General features: G+C 45.7%; 1 protein-coding gene across 1 annotated transcript in view; it reads right to left on the minus strand.

Moving 5' to 3' along the window:
• Positions 1-20792, minus strand: part of LOC135372475 (phospholipid scramblase 2-like) — a 36893-nt gene that overhangs the window by 4056 nt on the left and 12045 nt on the right. The window contains exons 4-6 of the mRNA XM_064606082.1: positions 13236-13387; positions 4395-4565; positions 2989-3147 (exon numbers count right to left, since the gene is read on the minus strand). Coding sequence (XP_064462152.1) covers positions 2989-3147; positions 4395-4565; positions 13236-13387 — 482 coding nt within the window. The remainder of the gene's footprint in view (positions 1-2988; positions 3148-4394; positions 4566-13235; positions 13388-20792) is intronic.

Consider the following 20792-nt stretch of genomic DNA (forward strand, 5'->3'; position numbering starts at 1 on the left):
AATTGCGTTACTTGTAATCAATTACTTTCATGAGTAATTTTCCGAGTAATCCGTTACTGTACTGTCGAAGTAATTTTCGAGTAATCAATTACTTTTCTGAGTAATCGATTACTCAGTAATTGATTACTTTTCCGACAGATATTAACCTATCTTTCGGATGCTCTGCCCCAAGTCATGCCCCTCATGCCGTCAGCCTTTGTTGGGCCGTCCTACTATAGCAAGCGGAGGTCATTGTAATAACGTTCTGGAATTTCAGGATCTCTCTCCTTAATCTCTTCCTACACCAGTGTCGTGGTACCTTTGTGGTAACTTTGGAGGTTTAGTGAGTCATGGGGAAGTTCCAGGCAACGCTATTCCACAATGGGGTCAACGTCTTCACGGGCGATAAATACAGTAGACGTACAGATCTACTTCTCCTACACGCTTTTGTTGTTCGTCCCCGCCCAAACACTTTCCACTTACTCCTATTTTAGCTGTTACGCTGTTGAGCCTCTTTTCTTTTGCTTCTTTCTTTCTTTTCTGTGGCACGCAAAGACGGGTGTCATTTGCATGAATGCAAAGTAACGACCGGAGTAACGCGTTACTTTTCTACTCGTTACTCAATTACATTTGGAGTCGAGTAATTGGTAACGGTAATCAATTACTTTTTGCGTTGAAGTAACTGTAACGGTAATCAATTACATCTTTCGAGTAACGGGCACAAGACTGGCCAGACAAGCCACCCCCAGACTGTTCACACACATGTGGGCCCTGCAAGTAGCACCAAGTACGCGTCTTTCGCGACCTCCGTCCACGAAGCAATATAGCAGGAACCTTGTGTTCACGTTTGAGCTGGCGTGACAGACACTGGTGAAAGTTCGAAGAAAATACAATGTATCCTGCATATTTTTTTTACTTACACCCACCACGCGCCAAATGTTTGCAGCCACCATGTATGAATTCGTCTCACGCAGAGAAGACCCGCCTCAACACGCATGCGCGGAATGCGGCGATTGGTTCTTCGTTTGCGGTTCGGTGCGGGCGTCGAAAAAAAGTTCAGCTCAAGCGAACTCCATGCGCTCTGCTGTAGAAGGCCTGGTACGCGTGTGTTGCCACTGCAACCAACGTTCGCCCACGTCCGCATGCAAACGCAGTAGTGCTTAAGTGTCACAAAAGACGTATGTCTCCCGTTTGCAACAAATCGGGGGGGAGGGGGGGCATTGTAACCGAGGATTATGAGCCTGTAGTATAGCTATTGTAGGGTCTCGATTAATCTACTCTCGTTTGTCGCTTGGTTCTTCAAATAGAAATACGTAAGTCCCTTCAAGCGATGTGAATTTCAATCAATGGATTTCCGCCATAGATTGGATAGATTGGATAGAATGGATAGAATGGATTTCCGCCGCAATCAAGCGGTGAATTTCAGCGAATCACAACGTGATCATGTCATGCTGGGCCATTCCAGCCAAAACCAGCCACAGGTGTAGCTCGACCCGCTTAAATTTTGCTGAAAAAAAAATTGTGTGCATTCCTTTAGGGGTGTGTATGTAGGATATAAACTTTGTTGCTCAAGATTTTGTTTTCTTGAGCGTTGGGGGAGCCTCGAACTTGGCCCAAACATGAAAGAGTGTTGTCCGTTCCACGCGTCCTTCTGACACATACAGACGACATTTCTGGGCTTTCTTAGATTGGTGTTAGAGGAGAAGGGTCGATCTACCTTACCGAAGTCCATATGGAATAAGAACGAATCTGGTGACATGGCGAGAGTTTAAGAACGGAGCGCGTTTTGGGCCATGTTTACGATTAATTTTCAGCAAGTTAGCATTATCGCAGGATCCCGAAATTATTTATGCTCAAACTACTGTATGGAGATTAGCTTCACGTAAAAATATGACGCTGATCTATATTCATTGTTGAACTAAGCGACTGTGAATATCCACAATTCGCAAAAAAATAACTTTTCAGGTGAGGTCGTCTAGGAAGTGAAACAAATCGTGCTATTTGCAGAACAAATCGTCTCTTGTAACATAATCAAAATCTACAGGCGTATTGTTTCTTAAACGACAAAAAATATTTTTTCCCTACCCATACTCCGCTGCAGCTCATTCGTTAGTTGAGGTCGTCTAGGAAGTAAAAAGTGATAACTCAGTCATAAGTCACCGGATTTATTCTCGTTCCATATGCTCTTTGGGAAGCTAGATGGACCCTTCCCCTCTAGCACCAGACAAAGAAAGCGCAGAAATGTCGTCTGTATATGTGTCAGAAAGACGTGCGGAACGTACAACACTTTTTAATGTCTGGACCAAGTTCGAGGCGCCCCCAATGCTCAAGAAAGCGAAATCTCGAGAAAAGGAGTTTATATCCTACAAACACATCCATAAGGGAATGCACACAATTTTTTTCAGCGAAATCTAAGAGTGTCGAGCTACACCTCTCACGGGATTATCTACAGCTGGGGTTCCGCGTTTCCGGTTTCTATTTTTGGGCGGATTCGGCGTATGTTTTTTTATGTCTATTGATTTTCACGAAATCGGCTTTTTTCGATGTCTTTCTTGGCGTGTACACGGTTTACCGACAGTTATCGTCGAATAGAAATCACAATGTAATTTCCGCACGACGGTCAATCAATATGGCGTTGTTCGCTGCGGTGGCGTTCTACGGCGAACGAAAAAGTAAACGGACATTTTTCAGAACCATCGTATTTCTGTATGGTTTTCTGATCTGCATCAACAACTTGCTGGGCATGTGCAGCAATTTATCTGTGTCGTGTCCTGGAATGTCCCACTGTATTCCGTGTGTTTCGATTAAAAACCGAATGAGGGAAAATTTACCCCGCGTATGTTTTTCGGTGTCCTTCGATTAAAACCGAAAACGCGGAACCTTACCTACAGCGTGTTACGCGGCGAAGGTATCCTTTGACACTCTACATGTTCTCTGTAATGGCAGTCCGTGTTCTACTACCGTTGGTATGAAAGTGAGCTCTACCAGCAGCATAGCACGAGTACGTACGATCAGGATTGCGCATCCAAGGATGCAGGCTTTGACATCAACGTCCATATCAACAGGGAACGTGACGCTGAATGTGTCCGCGTCCGTGAACGCCTCCTTGATAAGTCCTGACCACTCCTTCGCGATGACACCAATCTCTATGTCGTGCAGCGACCTAATCTGCAAACATAGGGCGAGGTAAGAGTAGTGCAACGTGAAAAAACGTGGCTCCACCATTTGTAAGTGATACTAAAGCAGGTTTTGTATTATGGGCACCCTTTTTGGAGTTCTGGCCTTGCAACTCTTACACTCTTGTAGAGGAGATGGTAGCTCTTCACAGGAGTCCCGGTCCATGGCGATGTAAGGTCCCAGAGAGTCCGATGTACTGGGGACCTCAGCTAGTTGCTGCCCTGCAAGCTTTGTCTGTAGGGCTAAGTAGCTGACGCGCGATGGTTGTGCCCAAAAAGGACATTCCATCACCGTTGATCAGGACTCATGTGGTACACCATCTACTCTACGGCTAGTAACCATCATTTTGATATTGCACAGCAGAGGTGGGCACCCTCAGAGCGGCAAATGAGGGTGAGGGTGCCCTCACATTCACATCACCCTCATCTCACGCACATTGAGGTGAGATGAGGAAATTTTTCGAGATGCACTGAGGTGAGATGAGGAAAATTTTTCAACAAGGACATTGTGGTGAGGTGAGGTGAGCAATTTTTTCACAAGGACGTTGAGGTGTGGTGAGTGAACGTCCAACCTTGGAAAGCATGGCACATAAACTAGCCACGGTTAGTTGAGCTCTATGTAAAGTTTAAATATGGCAGTCGTCGAGAAAGCCAGACAGCGGCGCGGTATGGACCACGCATCCTTCGATTACCGGTCGAGCGCCTTTACCAATTCAACCACGCTGGTATCCGCACTCCGACAACTTGCCTGTGGGCCACAATTTGACTAAGGGGGCATGCATTTACCCTCACGTTCTCTCCTACAGTTTTCTTTTAACACATACGTTCCGACCCCAGGCTCCATGAGGCTTGTGTTGTGTTTGTGTCTTTGTATGGGGGTTCGAGCCTTAGAACAATTAGCACTATGTGATAAATAACATCAGGAAGGGGGTTTGGACATCCGGACCTTCGATCTAGATCGGCGCCTGGTTGTATGTATCTATGTGTGCATTGACGTATATACGAGAGGATGTGCAGGGAGTGGCTGCGTCTCCTGTTCGTTGCCCTTTTCAAGTCGTCGGTAACCTGCGTCAATGTCGCGTAATTGTTAGCTTACTTGAATGGTGATCAACAGATGCGTTTTCAGTTCTTGCCTCTGTCTGACTTCTACGAAGAACGACTGCCATATTTATTTGGATACTCCTAAGATACCCACCGGCTTTCCGCACCAGCGTTTACTGAACATTTCGATATACTCACGGAAAACTTCACGTCCGTGGCGCATGGCGTGCTGCAGGTTAACCATGGTCCTTGCACTCGCATCAGTGGCTTCATTCTTCTGTCACAGATGGAGTACGACGTGCGGAAGATGGTACACTCTTCAAACACAAAACCGACCGTTTGATCCGGCGGCACTTGCACTTCGATTTCCTGGAATACCAGGAAGGCGGTAGCTAATCATTTTGGTTTGTGCTGTCAAACCTGAGAGTCTCGTAATAATCTCTACGTTTTTCGTACTTTATACGAACGAACACCTTTCATCGTCACAGTGTTATTAATGCGTAAGCGTTAGAAGGCTCAATGTCAAAGGAAAAACGGCGGTGTCCATCTGCGTACACGAGAAAGACATGAGACGGAAGGGGATATTATCACAGGAGCAGCTCGAACGCAAAGCAGCGAAGATGGCGAGAGACGACACGCGTGTTATGTTATCTTTAGACTCAGACTGCGTTTGCGACTCTCAGAGACTGCGACGAATCCAAATGGGCCCATCCAGATCAAGGGCTTCTCCTACATCACTGGAGCGAAACGTCCTGGAAACCGAAACGCCGGAGTTGCCACCTACTCTAAGGATGGCATCAGTGTTACACTTCGAGAGATTCGCAGCAACGTTCACGAATACCGTGAGTCCTGTGCCGTACGCCTTCCCACAGATCTCAGCGTTGTTAGTGTGTACCTCCAGCCAGGGATTACACACAGACAAGCCCAGTAAACCACCGATATCCCATGGACGTCCTGGAAAGATCCCAAAGTCCTGATCCGCAAGAAATGTCCCGATGATGTAAATAAGACGTCATTCGAAACGTCCTAGCGATGTCTAGCCAGGATGTATTGTAATGATATCACTGGGACTTCGAAATTGCGTCCCGATCGGATCTTGATTTAGAAGTAGAATACGAACATATTTTCGATACTCATTATATTTTTGCATCCTTATGATAACGTTCAACAGCGTGCAGCAAGAAACTAAAACAGTGACACTAATTTTTATCCGCGTTACCGAAGTGGCAACACACAAAAATTATTCATCTGAATTTACAAAGAAACTTCCGAAATGGTCTGAGCTTGGCAGATGTACCACAGTATCTAGCTTCTGTTTCCTTTTACTGTAGTGCCAATAAAGGTAGTTGGGAAGGCCGAGAAGACCTCGATATCTCTTGCAATATCTCCATGTAGAACGGAGCACACAAAAAATACATCTCCAGATGTGCTTCCCTGCCGGAACGAGAAGACATAACATCGTTGAATTGTCGCCACAATTCCTACGAGATCCAGAGACAAACCAGACAGTCAATTCGTTCATTATGTAGCCGTCAGGTACAAGTTCCTCACTGACAGAATCAGGGTTTTTGAAGAGAAGCTATACCTTCGCGACATCATGTTCCACTATGCTGTGTGGCGAAGACCGTACCCACGGAATAAAGAAGCAATTCAATGAATTGGCTTAATGGATATGGGTTAATGCTAAACGCTGATTTCCACTTGATTTAATGTCATCCAACATGTTTTGTACACACTACACCAGTTCAAAGAATGCGAAACCAATTGAAGGAATTGGCCTAGAGTATCAATAAAACAACAACAACTTTATTTCTAAGGTTAATAATGGGGAGTTTCGTCGCTAGAGGGGATACCCGAGCCCACTGGCATAAGGGGCGATGAAATGTGCCCCTTCACCACAAGGATCGAAGTCCTGACGTGTCTAAAAAGACCAAAAAAGGTCTCATCGCAGAGTGTTGATGGGCTGGATTTCACCAGGGGCCAAGCAATTTTCATAGAGAGAAAGGGTGAAATTCCAACTGACTAAGGATCTCAGAGAGCGCGGTTCGGGAAGGTTGGTAGCATGGACAAGTAAGAAGAATGTGCCCAGGTCCCCTACGGCACCGTAGTGACATCATCGGTCAGAATAGATCAGATATGCATAGAGATTCCAACTGAGCACTGCACATGCCACTTGAGGTGGCGTCTTTTAGCCATCCAGTGATGGTTTAACCCCATCAGAGCGACATCGCGGTGTTTCGCGATGGGTTCCCCTGTCTAATATCTTGGCCTGCAGCGGCGATATCGGGATGCTGTTTCTTGTGACAAATTCCCCTTCCATCCCCCTACGCGTGCACCTTGCGGCTTGTGAGAAATCCTGGCGGTTGTCCAGATATTTGAAAATTCTAGGCAACCGTCGGTGCTTCCGACACCTTCAAAGTCTTGTAAATCCCGCCCGGATTGTCGGATCGAGACCAAAATTCAGGTCCGAACGGGCCTGGAATAGCTCTGTGATCGCGCAAATCACACAGGAACTGATCTGTAGTGGTTTCGAACTCGTAGGCGGAGACGCGTTAGTCAAAGTCGTTTTTCCGAACTTCGGGGCCCTTGTTGGAAAGAAGGTCGCCTCGGACAGGGTTCATACTTGGAGAACCCACTGTTCTCGACACGGAGCAGGTGATAAAATTCACCGCGTCTCTCTAAATTTAGCAGTTCTCGAGTTAGAGGATTCCGCGTTCACACTCCTCCCAATACATGGGACCAGTGGCTTCCCCGCCCCCACCCCCCAAAAAAGCCTTCCCGTTGCTGCCACATGGTCATGTTTGCCTTCGTTATGAAGGCAAACATGTTGCAATGCAGAGGTTGTTGCCTTCGTTCTCTGATCTTTTGCCGCCTCGTGGGTGGAGCCTATTTTGACGTCAGAGTCATCGTTGCGCCGCCCAAAAAGCCTGAATCCAAGCGGAATCCGCTTATCAGCCATCTAGTCCGCGCCATAATGATGCTTTCCGCCAGCTGGTCGACAGCTTCGTGGTCGCGCTGAATGTAATCTACGGGACTAACCGGCTTGTGACCCACAGGCGCCATTGATAAGGGGGGCTTTGTTGCCAAGCAGAAAGACTTCAAGGGTGGAAGGCTTTCGAAGCAAGAAGTACGAACGTGTCTTCTCCCCTTGGAGTGTAAACAACGAACAGCATCAATATGGCGTTGGCGACCGGTTGACGACTGGATAACAATAGAGAACTACCAGGGAGGTCATTCAGCCGTGACGCCACATGACGCACTTTATGTTAGGCTCCTCCTAATGGCCAAACTCTCTCTATAAGCGGCTCTGACCAGCGCTATTTCGCGGGTTAAAATTTTTCCAACTTTGTGACCTTGTATCTCTTGAACGAGATGTCCCAATTGCACAGTGTTTTTTTCTTTTTTCTTTTTTTTTTTGCTGACAGTGTGGACGTTCCACAGTGGGCTAACAAATGTTTATGGTCAAGAGAAAAGTCTAGGGGAAAAAATCCCGAAAACGCAAAAGAGAGCCCTTTTACCGCAAGTTTGGAAGGTCATGGCCGAGGTCCTGGATCTCCGACTGATGTTCTCCGCATGAGCAGAAAGATCATTCTTTGCTCTTTCATTTGACGTTAAATACATTGCTTTATCTTCAGCCATTATCCCGAAACAATGCCGTCAACACCGGAAGGGTAGGGGAAAGTTCTCATTTTCGCGGGAGTTTTTACCCAAAAAGGATATCTTCGAATTTCCCGATATTTTGTACTAACATAGCTGAGACATAGCACTTTCAGGATATGCAATAAAATGTTTGCTTATTTTGGTCCCACAGTGCGCGCAATTTTTTTTCGCACCCCTATTGGTCAGCGCTCGCAGGGGTCAAACACACGTACAAAGAGTGGACTTCTACCCCACCCCCTGTGCTATTTTTTTTTTCGGTGAGGGTCATGCCGAATGCCGACTATAGTAATATGCACAGATCACTGTGATGTCCGCAGACAAGCAGAAGTTGGTTGCTTAGGCTTTCCCACCCGGTTAATCCCTTCAAGGTTACGTGCTTGAAGGAAATCGGACGTGGAAACATGGCATTTGTAAATACTCCGGCTTTGCCGAACCGACGCGCGAGACGTCTGTTCTCTTATAATTTTGTCTTGTTATTTGCAGGTTTCTTCTACTTATGAACAAAGACGGAATTTGAAACACTCAGGTGATGTGCCACGATGCCGAGAGATCGCCCAATGACTAGTCGTCTGGTCTTCCTGGGAACGATAGGACATGTCCGGTCCCTTATTTCTTCAAGGTGAACTCCTTTTAGAAATATTTGAAGGAGTTAGCCTTCCAATGGGTGAGAAAGTCATGGCGCTGCGTGAGAAAACACGGTCTTTAGGCGTCTACTGGGTTCCCGCCGCTGTCCACATTTTAAGACAAGGGCCTTGCTTTCCTCGGTGTTACGTATGGATTTCGTTTTGTCGTTGGCGTAACGTGTACTTCTGCGCTCCCCATGGCCAGCCGTAGCCACACCAGAAGTCGACTATACTGCCCGGACTACACTCAATGACAAAAAAAAAAAAAAAAAAAAAAAAAAACAAGAACTTCAGGCCGGTATCGTTGATAAGTTCAGGGCTTTTGAAGACCATCTTGAGCACCTCGGGGGCAGTCCATGTCCACGACACCGACGAAATATGTGTGAGCTGCTACAACACGTTTCGACTGCAGATTGCTGAGGCAGGGCCTTCAAGTGAACAAGATTCTCCGACTTCAAGCTCTGACGACGCTGACTTCAGTGACCCCACCGAAATTGAGCAGACTGAACAGGAGCATATCAGAGCAAGATATTGGTGTGATCCCACTGAGGCATCCGTAGTAGGACGAAGTAGAAGAAAGTAGCGAATAACAAAACAAAATTACAAGATAATAGACAACGAGAGGATAGAGAGGTAGCAAGCGAGCTGGTGGTATAGATCCATAACTTAAAACCCGAGACTAGGGGACAGAAAAACGACAAACACAGACAAGGTCTCAAACACAGCTGAAAGTTTACTTAACAGCACAAACATGTAAGGGTTCAAGTGGGTGAGAATGACGGGTGAGGAGAACGTAAGAACGTCCCCAAAACCACCGGGAAGGTCAGGGAAGGCTTGCTGACAGAGTTCCCAGCAGAGATAATGGACAGCATTTCCTTCATAAGCCTTTTGTTGAGGTCACTTTCACTGGACATTACAAGGGTTTCATGCCATCTAGGCGCACAACCTCTACAGACTTGTAGGTGTTTTACCAATTCGGAAGAACAATCGTTATTTTTTTACTTCGAGGGCATGCTCCCGCAAACGATCATTTAGGCAGCGTTTACTTTGGCCGATATAACAAAAAACACATTCCAGAGGTATCTGATATACAATATTAGAACGACAGTTCACATACACAGTTCTATGGGTTTTACACGAAGTTTCAACTTTTTCAAAAGGTGTCAACTGCTCCAAACGAAGCAATAAAAAAGTCAATCAAACGACCGCTGCCGTTTCGATCAAACGGTGTTCGATCAAATGACTTTCGACCAAATGTCCCGCGTTCGATCAAACGGCTTTCGTTCTTGCCGAGACGATTTCTCCGGGGGACATTTTTCCCTGGTTCTGCCTGGGGACATTTTTTCCGGGGAAGAAAATCTGGCATCTCGCGCGAGATTTGATTATATGAAACGACTTCTATCCGTAATCATTCCTTCATTTGGCAACTAGCGCTCATATTCATCTCTGGAAACCCCAATTTTGTAATTGCATCTGTGTTGCCCTTCAAGAATAGTGATTTTCCTAAAATACGCATAAATTTGGCTCACATGGTGTGCAGTTCTTCAGCTTTTCCACGACCGAATTTCACGTTTTCAAGTTTAGATTGAATTAACTGAGACCTCAGCATTCAACACAACGAAATCTTGAGTAAAAATTTACGCTTCAGAAATTCTTCTAAAAAGAAAGGAATGCATATATTATCCTGTCCCACATAATAAGGAAGCCGAACTGTACTTTTTTGCCACACTCAAACAAGAACCTGTTATGTTGTCAGGTGACCATAGTTATTATTTTTCTCCAATGTGTCCTTTTATTTTTTGTCGGATCGTTCCTCTTGGCGTTCAGAAAAAAAAAAAGACTGTGTAGGGGATATCGCGATTCCCGCTGCGAGGCCTTGCCGCTCGACCTTCCCATATCTTTTTGGTTGGTTTCCGTGTGTCGACCCGAAGCCTTTATCGCCCTTCACCTCCTTTGTACGGTTTTGCAACCTGGTACACCAGAAGAAAAGGGGTCCTCTGTCACTGGGGTTGTCGACTGACATTTTTCTGAGTGGGTGTAAGGTAAAAGAAAAAGAAGGGAGAACATGGAGGAAAGGAGCCTTTCAAATATGTTACTGAAGTTTTCGGGTAAGAAGAAGTCTGTTCTACGACGGAAAATTTGAAAAGTGTTTTGCACCAACGCCTTGTAAATGAACTCAGATATTTGATAATGCTTACTTACCAGAAATGTACATATCAAAATGTCATTTTGTATGAATAATCAAGTTATTATCAAGGTAAATTGCATGTTGTAAAAACATTTTTGGGACCCCTCATACACTCAATCGTTTTACACCTTAAAGGGTGTAAATCAAAATGTTCATGGCGCACACCTTTTAAGGTGTACTTTAACACCCTCATGGCAATTGGGGTGTAAAGGGTGTAACGCTGAATAAAACTGCTGGGTTCGTGACAATATGCTGGTAACTGTTTATTCACAATTACCAGCATATTGCATATAATCACATTGAGGTCCATATATGTATGCACATCAAGGTGATTAAATGTGTGTAAACATGCACAGCCGACAGTCATGTATGGCATGGCAGCTGTGCATGGCAATGAAGCATGGCAGCTGTATATAGCCTTTAAACACTAGCATTTTAAAGATGTTGCTAGAAAAACTCGGAATTTTAAGAACGTAACCCTTTCAAGGAGCAACCCTTAGCAAGAAGACATACATTTTATCAAATGTATATGTGGTCGCAACCCTTCATCAGAAATGCCACATCTACTGATGGTTCCAAGGAGATACTACTTCAACATGCCCCAGAAGCAATTCAGAGTTACATTCATTTCATTCATGACCGTGATATTCACGCAGAATCTATAGTCTATGTGAAAAGTGCAGTTGGTAATGATAACGCATTTGCTGTTGGCTGTGTTGTCGCAAAAGAACCTTCAGAGGAGGACTTACCCGTGTTCGTTGAGATTGCAGGTATATATGTTATTAACTCTGATACCATTTTTCTCATACACACATTAACTGCAGTTGAGTATGATGAGCGCTGTCATGTATTTGTTCTGTCTTGCAATGAGGAGCAACGTGTTTTAAGAAATTTAAGCACTATCTCAACAGATCTTCTAAATCTGCATATATTATCTGATGGTAGACGTGTTGTAAATCCACGCCATGCACTTTTGTAATGTAATTTCCCGTTCCCTGTTGTTGTATATATTTACTTTTGTCCATGTGAACGAAAATAAACATACTCCCTTTATACATCCAGGCGACACACTTATGACCATATTTCACCTGAGGGTGTAGTACACCATTGTTACGCCCTCAGGAACTTCCAAAACAAAGTTGTAGGGTGTGAAAGGGGTGTGATCTTTGTTAATACACCTATTTTACACCTTTGAAGGTGTGAAACGATTTAGAGTGTATAGGACCCCGGTTAGCGAATGCTGCCCTTCTAGACGCAGGCGGGTTAACTTTGTTGTGCATTTCTCACACACAAAATATGGACTTTGTCGCAGGCAATGCTATGTACCCCGCAACTTTAATGAGCTCCCCTTCGACAGTTTTTCTTTGGAATCGAAGTACAAACTAAAAGAAGCGTTACCGCAACTTTATTATAGGATGTAGTACCTTTATATGTTCATATACTGTCAAACTCTATGCCGCTGGCTGCTTCAGGGCGAGTGCCACAAGCCTTTCGGCTCAGACGGGCCTGTTTTATTGTATTTGTAGTTTGCTTTCTTGAGTAAAATTATTATTATTAATATTATGTAAGCGAGTGCAAAAAAAAAAAAAAAGGGAATACCGTTTCGAGCACTAGATTCTGCAGACTGGCATTGTAAGCGCTGTGTGTAGGCAATGTTCATAGCCTAATTTATAGCCGCTGGTAGATCCAATTGAGAGCCTCCGAGATACCGGCATCCGTACTATCCGATCACACTTGTACGTCGACAACTCGGCATACAGTAAGTATGCTCTAGTAAAACAATACGAAGAGTAATTTAACATTCCATAATCAGTCAGTACAGGCGGTAGTGGCTTGTGAAAACAATAATTGTAGCATAAATATATGAGAACAAACAAATAAAAATAAAGTTGTCATGTAGCAATAGGAGACAATCAAAAAGACGTGAATGTCTCGAATCGAACTGCGGACCTTTCGTGGCAAAGTCCGACACTTTACCACTCGGAACAACGCAGAGGGCGCCGGGCGCCTTAAACTTGAGAGGTCAACCGTGCACAATGGGGATTATTTCGAGAGTCGGAGGCGAACGGTGTGATAAGGACGGCGAGCGTGGCGCCATCTAGAATCGGGAAAATCGTGAATCGGAGTTGCTCCGCGACTGGTATGGCCTCTTAAGTAAACTTTCAATTGATATTATATTCAGTTCAATATTCACTGTATCACTGCCACAATTTCACAACTTTGCCGAAATAATGTGTTCAATCCCCTTTGAAAAAAATTCTGTTGACTGCAAGCCTGCCCTCCGAGCCTGCCTGCCAAGCCTGCGCCGGGCGAGAGGGGAAGCAGGAGCAGGCGGGGAGGGGGAAACGACCGGGAAATAAAGAAACTGTGTGAAGCATAAAACAGACGCCACTTTTGTGGCTTCTACGAGGGAAACCACGTGATGCGACGTCATTCCCGCGCTTTCGCGTGATCTCTACGTAGAAACCCCAAAATTACCGTTTTTCGGCTGTCTGTAGAAGACACGATAGAAGATCCATTTCTAAGAGTGTAGGGTTGAGAAGTGGAAAAAATAACGTGGGTCCTAACCTGCAAAAGGCAACAGCAACAACAATACTGGTAGGTGCTCCTCCATCGTAGTGGCCGGAGAAACCTCATCACAATCCTGTTCTGGGTGTCCCACACGTACATTTCGAAGCATCGAGTTGCATCCATGCAGTTCCGAACACACATCCCGCTCTCTGGAAAGGATCACAGATATACGTTGAAGCGGTATCTCCGGAACCAGGGACGTCAAACGAGTCCAAAAACGGGTAATTTGTCTGATGATTACAATATGGCGACACGCAAACTTTTATTTTTCGACATTGCATTTTTGTAACAATTGCACAGAAACCTATCGTTATGATTATTGGTTCCTGTAGCAAGCTATATGGAGTCTTCCGCAACGAGTACGATGAGCTCCTGCGAAAGAACGACGGAAGCGCGAGGCCTCTGTTCCGCGCACACCTTTAAAATATCCTCCACTCTCGAAAAAAGCGTACCGAAGAATGAGGGAACGTCGTGACGTAAAGTATTCCCCTCGCATGTGATACGTGACGTAGACCGTAGACGGCGCAGGTCAAGCGGGTATGAGGAGCGTGTGAGCTGAGAAGAAACAAACAAAGAAGGAAAGCACAGAAACATTTCCAGGGACGCCGTCCGCGGCCGCTTGCTCCAACGTGGCCGTGGCTCGATAAATGAGGCAGGGTTATAGTCCACGTTAAATATCACCTCATTGCTCCTTTAAGCATCACTTTAGAGAGTTTGATACATATTTTTAAACTCTTCGCACCTTGCACTATTGCTTGGTGATGAGGCTATCATCCCTCTTAGTAGAGTAATTTCTTAAGAGACATCGAGATTGTAAACTTTTTGTAGTTTTGATGATGATGGGGATGATGATTGGGAGTTCAATGGCGCAAGGGCAGCTTAGGCCATAATGCGCCATTTTGTAGTTTTAAACTGATGTTTTATGCATTCATTCCTTGCTGTTATTAAAGAATGCAATTATTTTAAACTAGTTGCAACCTAACCAATGTTTTAACGCCTTATGACCGTTGCTGCCGATGCGCCATAAACACTCGAATAATCATCATCATTGCTCCTTTAAAGGGACTTTCGCACACAGAAACCCATCTTTGCAAACGATGCCACTATGGTTGCCATCGGCCGACAATATACTTGACTAATTTTTTCGTCCGAAAAGTGCTTAGATGTTAATTAAACAAATTTTAAAGATGAACGCGCCCTCCACAGCTGCAGAGGTGGCGTGATGTCACTCCCTAAGCAGAGGAGTGAGAAGGCGGCGCTCAGAGGAGAAGGGCGATGTCTTGACTCTTTTCTTGCTCTTTTTACTTCAAACTAGTTACGTGTATGCCAAGGTGCGGGTTCACAAGCGGAAATAACCACATTATGGAACGCGTATACTTACCAAACACATTTCAGTGAGAGCCGTACGGCAGAGTATTCTTTCAGTGAATCTTCTATCTGCATACTGATATTTTACAGTATATTATATGCTGTTCAATTCATGATTGATTGAACCGAAAATATTGCATTCCTCGGTATAGCAAAATAGGATGCGAATTATCTACACTTTTTTATATTAACATTTTCTTGTAATTTTTCCCTAATAGTTATCTATATTTCTTTAAAAATGGAAACAGTTTCGAGAGTTACATATTGCATTCACGACAAAACTATTATTAATCAAATGATTAAAACATACAGAAACTTTAGGTGTATTGAATTTGTTACTTCACCCTCCTTTTGTATTTTCTTATCCGTGACTCTAGAAATCTTGCATGGCAAGACGCGTCATCATTTTCCTGTTGCACTCGAAACTTGGGGATCACCCATGCGGCTGCGCAACGTCGTATACCCCTACGTGGAGCGCGAAAGAATGGACGGCGCCATTTCTACGCGGGCTGACGCCAGCCTCCTCTGCGTAGCAGCTGGGAGGATGTCTTTTCCAAGGCACAAGCAGCGAATAAAAGTTCGCGCTCGCCCAACACCACCTACATACAGAAGGCCTGTCCATAGCTCCGTGACGTCACCACATACCGTCCGACGGGAATAAAACATGGCGTCCGCTTGTTGTGATTGTGTTTCGCAGAGATGCGATTTCGAAGACGAATTCTCCCGTTCTCTCTTTTTTTTTTCGATGTGAAACAGCGAACTACCGTGTACTTTCGAAGAATAAGATTCTACTGCAGCATTTGTGCTCATAACTTACGGAATAATTGTGTACACAGTCGCAAGTCGAGCCATGCGCTTACAGCTTCTTTTGTTACGAGTATACGAAAGCAGAAAAGGTGAGTTGAACAGCTTTACTACTCGTTCGCCTCGTGTAGCCTTTAATACTTCGCCCAGAATCGTTACAGAACGGTCTGTCAGCAACATCCTTCGAAATATGTGCGAACGTTGTACATTGAGGCGTACGATTACAGGTACAGTGAAACCTCCCTATCTGGGACACCTTTGGTTCCCAGTTCAGCTATCCCACTTTTGGAGGTGTCCCACTTACAGAAGATGCCCGAATGAAATACCCTTAAAAGAAAAATAATTACAAAGACAGCAGACTTGACAGCCTAAAAATATTTTATTTGTATTCTTTTCAAACAGAACAGAAACTTGCGATTGTTGGTTGTGTGGAATTTTTTCAGACATAGTTCAGGTGAGCAGTGTTCATCTTTGACCTGAGGGCCACTATGTCTTGGGAGACCTCTGGAAGTGTTTGAAATGCATACTGTTCCAAAAGGATCAAAGCACTCTGAACATCACTAAATGTTCGTTTTGGTGAAGCTCCATTTCTATTGGTTTCCGTCTCGCTGCGTCCACCGAGGTTAACTCGTCGTAGGTCATACACACACGTGTTTTGTCATCGTCCACTGCAGCATGTTCATCCAATAACGGACACTGCTCCTCATTGATAATCAAGTCTATGCTGAACACAGCTCCCGAAGCTTCCGTTTTGGCATCTTCACTGGCTGGCTGTTATGTCAGAGAAGAAATGACCACCACTAGGGAAGATGGCTCCCATGTATTTCCTATGGAAAGGTTCGTGTTCCCTCTCATGCAGTCCCACTTAGGGGAGTGCCCCAGGTACGCAGGTGTCCCAGGTGAGAGGTTTCACTGTACATATGTTTTTAGATGAAACATTGACTAGGGTATGAATGGCACCCGTAGTACGCTCTGACCAAATGGCACGATAACTATTCACCAGCGCGGTCCCTATTGTAGGAGTTAAGTTGTCACTGACTATAGTGACGACGGAAATAACCCTCTTCGGCGCCTCAAGGTCATGCGGATGCGCATAGGCCGTTATGAAAAAGGTAAATTACGGCATACTTTCAACATCCTGCGCTTGTTCTTGTTATGTATTCCGTCGAATAACGGTCAGACTACGCCACTCCTTCGCGTGGGATTTTCGATACCGTGGACTCAGTGGTTCACGACGAATAAAATTACAGTATAGTTTCAGGATCGACTGGGACGGATGTGACCGTCCGTTCAAGCTACCCAAACAAATGCATCAGAATGGGATCTATGTGCAGCCATAATTTCTGTTCATTTCCTGAGGAAATCAGGGATATCATTGCACACGGTTGTTCGGTTACCTTTCTCCATACACAAGTTTTTAGTGCTACGCTAGGTCGGAGTCCAACACGATACCTTGAACCGGAAGTCTGAGTGGAGGTGGGCACCCTTAGCTGCCCCTCCCTTCACACACACACATAATTTCTAGGACTTCAGGCCAGGTTTTCGGTCGAACGTGAACACGATGATTAGGTCCAATGCCGCTTGACAGCAATTTCGTGCAGGAAACAGTAGCTCCATCTCCAGAAAAAGAAAAAGTCACGTAAAACTCAAAGAGGACTCTGCTATGCCAAACGCTCACGTGAACCTCACGTTCTTTTCTACGCGCCGAACGTCATTTTTATCGCTGCGTTGCACGATACACGAGAAATAATGAAACATTGGAACTTGAAAACGAATTTGATCTCCCGCGCGCAACGTGTAGATGCCCCGATGTTATCGAGGTACTGGGTTTGGGATTTTATAGTACAGAATGTGTGTTATAATGTATATGGGAATAAATTTCAGTTTAAAGTTTTAGCGCTGAAGGTTGCACCACACACACTTTAAGAAAAATCGAGTAAGTTAGGGGACAATTAGCAGCTTCTAGTGCCCTAAACTGCACTTGCTCCACTTCAGCCTATTGCACACAGCCTTCCGTGCATTTTGTTCCGAAAGGGGCTAGTCTCCAAAACAACTATTTTTTTTTTTTTTTCTACAAGTACAATCCTTTGAACGTTCTGGAGACCAGAAGCTGCCGTACAGGGAGCAGGATAAATAGCAGAGGCTGTATACCAGGGGTCGGGAACCTTTACAGTCCTTCCTTGCGTTTTCTGACCAAGAGTGAGGGAGGCTCCGCCATCCGGATGTCGGCCAATAGGAACACGCGAAGGGCAGGTACTGCAGGTAAGGGCAAGAGATGGCGCAGCGTTACCTTTGTTTCGCGTGTCGCAGGGCTTCTGCCATGGCGCACCAATCTAATCAACGGCTTCGCCGCCCGCTAACCAGCAGCTGTCGCTGTTTTGCCTGCCGCAAGGCCTCTGCCATTGCGCACTAATCTAACCAACGGCTGAACGAGGCTCGCACGGGAGTGTAGCTGCCGTTATTTCGCCTGCCGCAAGGCTTCTGCCATGGCGCACCAATCCAACCAACGGCTTCACCGTCTGTCAACAAGGGAACGAGGCCAAGCGGGAGTGGCGTACGCAGGTTAACGGACGGCGAAGCCGTTGGTTAGATTGGTGCGCCATGGCAGAAGCCTTGCGGCAGGCAAAACAGGTTGGTTAGATTGGTGCGACCTGGCAGAAGCCTTGCGACACGCTACGAAATAACTGGAGTCACTGTATACTGGGGGAGTAGTAGTTTGGACAACCGACATTCTCTCTCTCTCTCTCTCTCCCCCCCTCTATGTTGAGCAGAGTTGATCCAACGCTCGCTTTCCGCATGCCACGAAACACCTGTCGTCAAGATGCTGCATTAATCCACCGAATGCGCCTGGATGTGGCCTTCACAGCTCAGTGGCGTTACCGCTTGAGACAAGTTGACTCTCCCACCTGCTGCCAGTGTGGTGCTCTTGAGGATCTGGAGCATATTCTTCTTCATTGCCCCCACTACCAACCTTCCCGAACCGCACTTTCCGAGTCTCTTCGTCAGCTGGACTCTCGCCTCTTCTCCCTGTCGAAATTGCTTGGTCCCTGGCCCAATCCAGCCCAGCAACGCTCTGTGCTGAATGCTCTTTTGACATTTCAGGACACCATCGGACTTCGATCGTTATTGTGAAGGGGCTCGTTATTTTATTCCCCACATTCCCACCAGCAGTGGGGTAGAGTATCACCTCTGGCGATGAACCTCGCCACTCTCCAAAGTCAAAATGAAGTTGTTGTTGGGAGAGTACCGCGGCCTTTTTCCTTTCGCTGTTCCGCCATGGATTCGTCGAACGACGTCACGTGGCCAACGGATAATGGTACGGAGGTTGGTGGGATCAATCGAGAGGCACGGAGCAGCCATATTTCACCTTCCCGCTTTGTTGTTCTCTGTTGGAATCGCATGTGGAAGCGGGAGTGTCTTGGTCTGCTGAGGCCATAATACAAAAGCATAGCAGGTGTTGATAATTAGCGTAATGCCTGTGTGTTGCGCGTATCAATGCACGAACAGGAAAGAGAAGGGGAAGAGCGTCTTTTTAATTCCGTCCGGAAAAAACGACACTGTAATGCGACAGGTTTGGCTGCATAGGACCAACAGGAAAAACTTTATTCCCACAAGAAGTTCTGTGCTTTGTGAGGTGAGTAGCTAGTGCTCTCTCAGTCTTTCGTGGTACATGTGGTGTCAGTGCGTTGTCGGTTGCACCAAACAAAAAGGGGGTAGACGTGATAAAGAAGTTGCTGAGCGGAACTGGTAAAGGGGTTTTTGGAAGAAAAAAAGGGATGCGTACATGTCTCTGTTCTCAGGTCGATGTTTTTCTAGTATCGTAGCAGCACTCAGCGTAAAAAAAATTGGAGTGGACATCAGAACTAACGAAGAACGAGAAGCTTTGCGGTTTGGGATATTTTTGGCATACATCTGGGTACATGTCCTTCAAAAGCAACTGTCAATCGTGAAATCTTACTTAATGTGATACGAACTAAATGTAACATGAACTATCATTATCAGGATCATTTTGAAGCTGACCAATTTGAAGACCACCGTGCTGATGGGAAAAGAAAGCGAAACCAAATCTGCAGTGCCAAGTATCTTTTCTCATCGACAACCCGCAAACAAGAGGGGGCACCACACGCTCGGTCTGCCGAGCCTTTGAGCAAATTGCTACGGAACGACGCCTTGCCACAGTCTAAGGACAACGTTCTTCATACCGTGGAAGCCTACACTGGCAATTGGAAACGAACAGATTAGTTTACATGTTATGGTATGTGCTCGTTACCACAATAGTTAGCTTCTTTTCATAGCTGATATTTTGAGGGAGAGCACATTTAGGAGGCATAACGGATATTTCAACAACAGGAACAGAGAAGCCCCAGAGCATGCAATATTCCCGAGGGAGGCAGTGAACCTGTTCCGGCCGTTCGAAGTAGCATAGCTGACACTGCGCATATTCAGCCTCCAGGTGCATCAATTGACAGCATAGCTGGCCGAGAGGTGGTTTTGGTACCTGCTTCTGAAGCTGCAAGTTGTGCAGTTGATACAGAGTGCCGTTGTCTTCTGAAAACGTCACTGAGTGCAAAACATATTGATGTTCCGGAGCCCACACCATCATCTGACATAGTAGCACAATGGTTCGAACCCAAGCAAGACATGAACATGCATCGCCTTCTTAATCAGCGCATTCTCGAACTGGAAAGACAATTGAAGATTGAACAGAAAAAGAGAAGAGCTGCGGAGAGAGAAAGGAACAACCTGAAGACTTCTTTCTCCCGCTTGTTTGCGCCAGACCAAAGTCGAGCCCTTGAAAAATCCAGAATGCGCGGGAGGACGTGGTCACCAGCAACGATACAAAAAGGTCTCAAGCTAAGAGTAGCATGTGGGTCCAGGGGCCACAACAGCCTAAGGGATGGAGGTTATCCTGTTCCTGCTGAACGGACGCTTCAAGCACATATAGAAAACAAAGTTTCGTCCAAGTACAGTCGTATGTCTGATGTGAGCGTAACATGTGTTGATTGCACTTTCCACTGTAGGTGTCCTGAATGAGGTCTTTGCTGCTCTTGCACCTAAGGTGGCTACCCTTCGTGGTGAAGAACGTCATGCAGTGCTAATGCTTGATGAAATGGAACTTAGCCCAGGTCCGAACTATGACAATACCACCAAATCTATAAAAGGTAAGCCGACTGCAAACAATTGGAAACAATGGACCATTTCCATATTCGCGTCGCCCCTGGCGACGGAATGTCGAACGTCGTGTCTTTTCCCCCAATAATGGTGACGCGCTTTTCGGACTGCACGTTGCGTAGGAAAGTAGCAAGAGAAGATTGGAAGAAGAATGCGGAAAGAGTGAAAGCGCATTGTGCTTGTTACCACGCTTCAAACGTCCGCATAACC

The sequence above is a fragment of the Ornithodoros turicata genome, unplaced genomic scaffold (assembly GCF_037126465.1).
Source record: "Ornithodoros turicata isolate Travis unplaced genomic scaffold, ASM3712646v1 Chromosome15, whole genome shotgun sequence".
Taxonomy (NCBI): Eukaryota; Metazoa; Arthropoda; class Arachnida; order Ixodida; family Argasidae; genus Ornithodoros; species Ornithodoros turicata.